The following is a 4,968-nucleotide window of genomic DNA, read 5'->3' on the forward strand; positions in this document are numbered from 1 at the left end:
ATGCAGGACAGCGGCCCTCGAGGACTGGAGTTTGACACCCCTGACCTAGAATATTAAACATATTTTCAGTTGTTTCACACTTTTGTTAAGTATATAATTCCACATGTGTTAATTCACAGTTTTGATGCCTTCAGTGTGAMTCTACAATTTTTATAGTCATGACAATAAAGAAAACTCTTTGAATGAGAAGGTGTGTCCAAACTTTTGGTCTGTACTGTACATTTACCTATGTCTGAATGGCAAGTGGCATGGGATTCTGAAATGCTTGTTGAAAAGTATACCAATCTTTCTTTGGGTATACACAATCAAAACCCTTGGGACATGTGTGGGTGCCCTTAGATACCCTCATACCAGTTAGTCCTGGTGCAAGATACAACCTGGACTCATTCCAACCCACAAAGAGACCCTAATCAGACTCTGTCAAGTCCTGGTAATGTGGTATAATGTGTCTTTTTGACTTTCATTGGGACAACAAATCAGTTTTGTAATAGTATTTCATCAGCTTTACCACAATCCAGCACCTTTTTTTGGCCCAGCCGTGCTACCTGATGTATCCCTCCACGCTGCTCTGTCCCCTGAGTTGGTCCTCCATGAGATACGTGTTGTGGGAGGAGGAGATGAAGTAATGGCACAGGGGCTGGCTCATGTCCTGGAAGATGCCTCTCCGCTGTGGGTTGAAGACAGAGCCATCCGATGAGCCCAGATATATCAAGAAGCCGTCAAAGGTCATGACCTTCATGAGCTTGGCTGGACGGAGATAGAACAGAGTCAGAATCTCTTTATATATCACCAGAATGTGACACGTGATGCYACTACATTCAGTAGAAAAAGCCAATATTTCATTAGGATATGTGACCAGTGAGTTATGGTGAACARCATTTGCGAAGGAGTCTTGTAAATGCTCCAAAATATTCGCTGGGGTTCTAAAATTCCTTGTGTAAGTCACAAAGACTTACAGATTTGTTGCTTAAATTTATGACAAATTCTCTCTCAAAAYAGCTGCAGAATTGTTGTGGGCAYCTCAAACTTGTCTCAAACCCATCTCACATTAGTTTCTTGTAGGGTTTTCTTGCAAATTTGAGTCGCCAACTAGCTTCCAACAGTTATAGCCCAGTGGGATGTTGGGTTAAGAAAAGATGGTACTTCGAATTAGCTTTTTTTTTTATGTGGCTTCAGGATGAGACTGACAACAAGTTATCTACCTGTGTCTGAGGGTTCATAGCACTCAATGAGCTGCATGGCGTGTTCCTGGATGTTGCCTGTCTCCAGTTGCTCTTCTCTCAGGAATTCCTCCAGGTCACTCTGTGACAACTTCTGACCATCCGTCGAGTACTCCTGGAAAACTTGTGATATATCTTCCCGCTCAGTCARCATCTTGTAGAACAACACAAATTCATCATCTTCCAGGGAGCCAGTTTGGGATTTATCTGCCATCTGAATGAAAACAATAAGAACATATAACAGGGCTTTTGTGTTGAATATTTTAGTTTTCTTTATTTATTCATGTATAATACTAGAAATTTAACCCTAAAAATCATACATAACGTGGGGGCATAGTATTATACACGAGTTATTGATGAATAGATTTTTAAATGCTTTTTAATCTCAAAAAATGATGATCGTATGATCGTATTATACAAGAATTCGGTATTTTTCTCAAAAGCTCTCACTGTGAACAGATGAAGAGCATGGTCTTCATTCATATCAACGTTCATCATTTTCAACAGGTCTCGCACTTCCTTGAAGTTCATCCTGCCGTCGTTGTTCTTGTCTGCTTTCTTGAACCAATCACTGATCCATCTGAAGACAGTTCCTTGAGAAAGTAAACTGCTGAGAGTGGAAGAATCTTGTGAACTATGCATTGCATAACTTTTAAATTAAGGTTAAACAAACTAACCAAAGCATTAGCTTAACTAAATCTTAACCCACAAACCAAAAATATAACTTTGTTAAACGTAAAGTAACGTAACATAATGCTAAACGTAAAAAACATTAGCGGAAACTAACACTACACAGCTAAATGTAAAAAAATAAGCTACAGCTAATTTCTAACTGCTAAGACGACTGTCTCTCAGTCTGTCACATATCTTYATTTCCTTCCAGCTGAAGACTGGTAGGACTGACCTGTTGATGTTAGCTTGTTATTTAACTGTTAGCAGATCTAAAGTTGTCAAAACATAATTTAGCAGAAACTAATTGATCTCATAACGATTTTTAAAGTTAGTGATAAAGATAATATGCTAAATAAAAAAAACTGTTCTGCTTTTAGTTGATTAGTGGAACTATCCCCACCACTGGTATTTGGTAAATGCCTTGTCACTAAGAGGTCCTGTGTAGAGACAGGTTGGACAATAGAAGGTCTACATTAAGGATACTGGTCCAGTTTTTCCCTGTCTCCCATGTTTTCCAAATTTTCAATCAGTTTCCTCATGCCCTTGATCCAGGATTGGGCCTCCTCGGCTGATTCAGCCACCAGGTCCAGGTTGCTCCGCCGACCTCGGAACACCAACGTGAAGCACCTGTCAGCTGGGAACTCGTTGGCGATRCTGAGCAGCACCTCACTCTGGTGGCCCTCTCTCACTGCCTCCACGTCGCTCACAGAAACTGGATCATATTCACATWCAGATATATAGGCAGAAAACATAATCTTATGGTTGGAGGATTATATGAAAAAAAATTACCAAATTGTTCATGTTCTTACACGTGCAGTGGTCATTCCCAGCCTTTTTAGACTGATACCAGATGGTCATGCAGTCATCCTGCAGCTTGAAGTACCGCTGTTTTTTCCAGGTGCGAGATTTGATTTTCCGCATCATCGACCCCAGCAACATTGACTGGAGGTTATCATCTCCCCGAATCCCTAAATATATATGAATAAACAAAGCCAACACATTGTCTGACCATCACTTACTGAACATTCACGGGGAAATGTTTATTCAATTATAAGTAAGAGAAACCTTTAAAATAAAAATTAGCCCCTTGCTCTACTCTTTGCTTCGTTCGAGGGTCTGGAATAGGGTTGCCAACTCAGCTGAGAAGGAGTTCTCTGCAGACTCAAAGTAGGTGTTTCTCAAGCATAAACACTGATTGGCTAGTTGTATTTGCTTTGTTTTTCAAAAAGGTTGGTTCTTCTCTTTCGTTTTTCCTTCACTTTTSACTTTAACTACTATCATGTTCATTTTAGCAGCAAAAACTGATTGTTTTTTTAATGAARCCGCAATGTATCATTAAAAACAAACATTTAGTTCTCCCTATTTGTAAATGTCAAAAAAAAAAAAMCCACTACCGACTGATGTTGCTCTTATTTTGAAATGTAACCTGGAGCTTAAGCGGAAATAATGAATGAAGACGTAGGGTCCGACACAGGCGGCGTCTTCAGCTAACATAATCTGCCAGTTGTTATTATTCCCAAGTCTTCTAACTTCCTCTGTAACAACAAGTTTATGAAACTAAATAAATATGAAAGTCCATTTAAAATAATTTACCATATAAAACAATTTGACTTGACTTACGGATGTCACTCTCTGTAGAAGCCATGTGTTGTTGCCTTATGATGACATCTAAAGAGAAAAGCATAACAATGAATGCTATCAGTGAAAAGCAAATTTGATTTAAAGACTAGGACTTGATTAAAATTTGAAAAAAAAAACAATAAAATTAAAGACCTAGCAACCCTTGAAGGAATGCAAACTTTCATGCCTGAGTATTTTTTTTAAATAAATGATCTTATGTTGAGAGTAAAGCTGCTCTTTTGGTTGAAAATAGCTTTATGCACAGTGGTAGGAATAAACTAATAGCAGAACTAATTTTCTGTAAAAAAAAAAAAAAAAGTAAGTAAATTTTATTTATATAAGTAATGTTTTGCCAACTTTAAGTCTGCTAACAGCTAAGTAACAAGCTAACATYRACAGGTTTGTGTCAGTCCTACCAGTCATCAGTTGGAAGGAGACGAAGACATGAGACGCAGATTGAGAGACGGTCAGACTGTCTAACCAGTCTTAGTGATTAGCTGTCAATGTTAGCCTTCACAAAAATTTGTGTGTTTAGTGGTTTAGCTTTATTGGGCTATATTTTCAGCTAGCGGATTATGAGTCAGCAAAACTTTTTTTAGCTGTGACCAACACTGTTACATCATTAAAGTTGACCACAACAATAGTAAATTTAACTGAGTTATAGCCTTGTAGCCATGTTCTGGCTAATGCCATTTAGTTGTACTGTTAAGAACAACAGTTCCCAAAGTTCAAAATGATTTCATACACACTCTGGACTGCAAAAAATTCTGTTCTGCACTTTTTATTGACCTGTCCAAAACATTTGACACAGTTGGTCACAGACGACTGATAAACATCCTGGAATATTCAGGTCTATCAAAATGCACAGTCTCCTGGTTTGCTTACTACCTGACCGACAGAACACAATCTGTTCATGTGGCTGGTTCTACCTCTTCCTTTTTAGATGTAGTCAAAGGAGTGCCACAAGGTTCTGTTCCGGTTCAATTTTATTCTCAATCTATATCAATGAATTATGTAGCAATCTGTCAAATGCTTCCTATATCATTTTTATGCAGATGACACCATTATTTATTTGTTACTGCTCATCCTCCCTTACTCAGGCTTTTACGTTACTACAGGACACCTTTAATGTCATTCAGTCCCGTCTCCACTTAAGTTGGTTTTAAATGCTAACAAAATCAAGCTCATGGTACTATATAACAGAAAACAACAACCATGGAGTSTCCTGCAAATTGTAACCCCACAAGGAAAACAAATAGAACTGTGTGACACTTACAAATACCTGGGTTTTATCATTGATAGTGACCTATCATTTAAAGCTCACATTGCTAAATTGGCAACTAAACCCAAGTTGAAGCTAGGTTTTAATTTTAGAAACAAAGCCTGTTTTTCAGCTAAGTAAGAAACACCTTAGTAGCTGCAACCTTTATGCTTTACTGGACTATGGCGATGTGCT

General features: G+C 38.2%; 1 protein-coding gene across 1 annotated transcript in view; it reads right to left on the reverse strand.

Annotated features, from left to right (window-relative positions):
* Positions 1-3,560, reverse strand: part of plcd4a (phospholipase C, delta 4a) — a gene marked incomplete at its 5' end in the record, with an annotated part of 34,750 nt that extends 31,190 nt beyond the window's left edge. The window contains 6 exon segments of the mRNA XM_014028506.1: positions 546-747; positions 1,203-1,434; positions 1,671-1,800; positions 2,376-2,604; positions 2,702-2,860; positions 3,513-3,560. Coding sequence (XP_013883960.1) covers positions 546-747; positions 1,203-1,434; positions 1,671-1,800; positions 2,376-2,604; positions 2,702-2,860; positions 3,513-3,560 — 1,000 coding nt within the window.
* Between the last annotated feature and the right edge of the window lie 1,408 nt (positions 3,561-4,968).

The sequence above is a fragment of the Austrofundulus limnaeus genome, unplaced genomic scaffold (assembly GCF_001266775.1).
Source record: "Austrofundulus limnaeus strain Quisiro unplaced genomic scaffold, Austrofundulus_limnaeus-1.0 Scaffold773, whole genome shotgun sequence".
Taxonomy (NCBI): domain Eukaryota; kingdom Metazoa; phylum Chordata; class Actinopteri; order Cyprinodontiformes; family Rivulidae; genus Austrofundulus; species Austrofundulus limnaeus.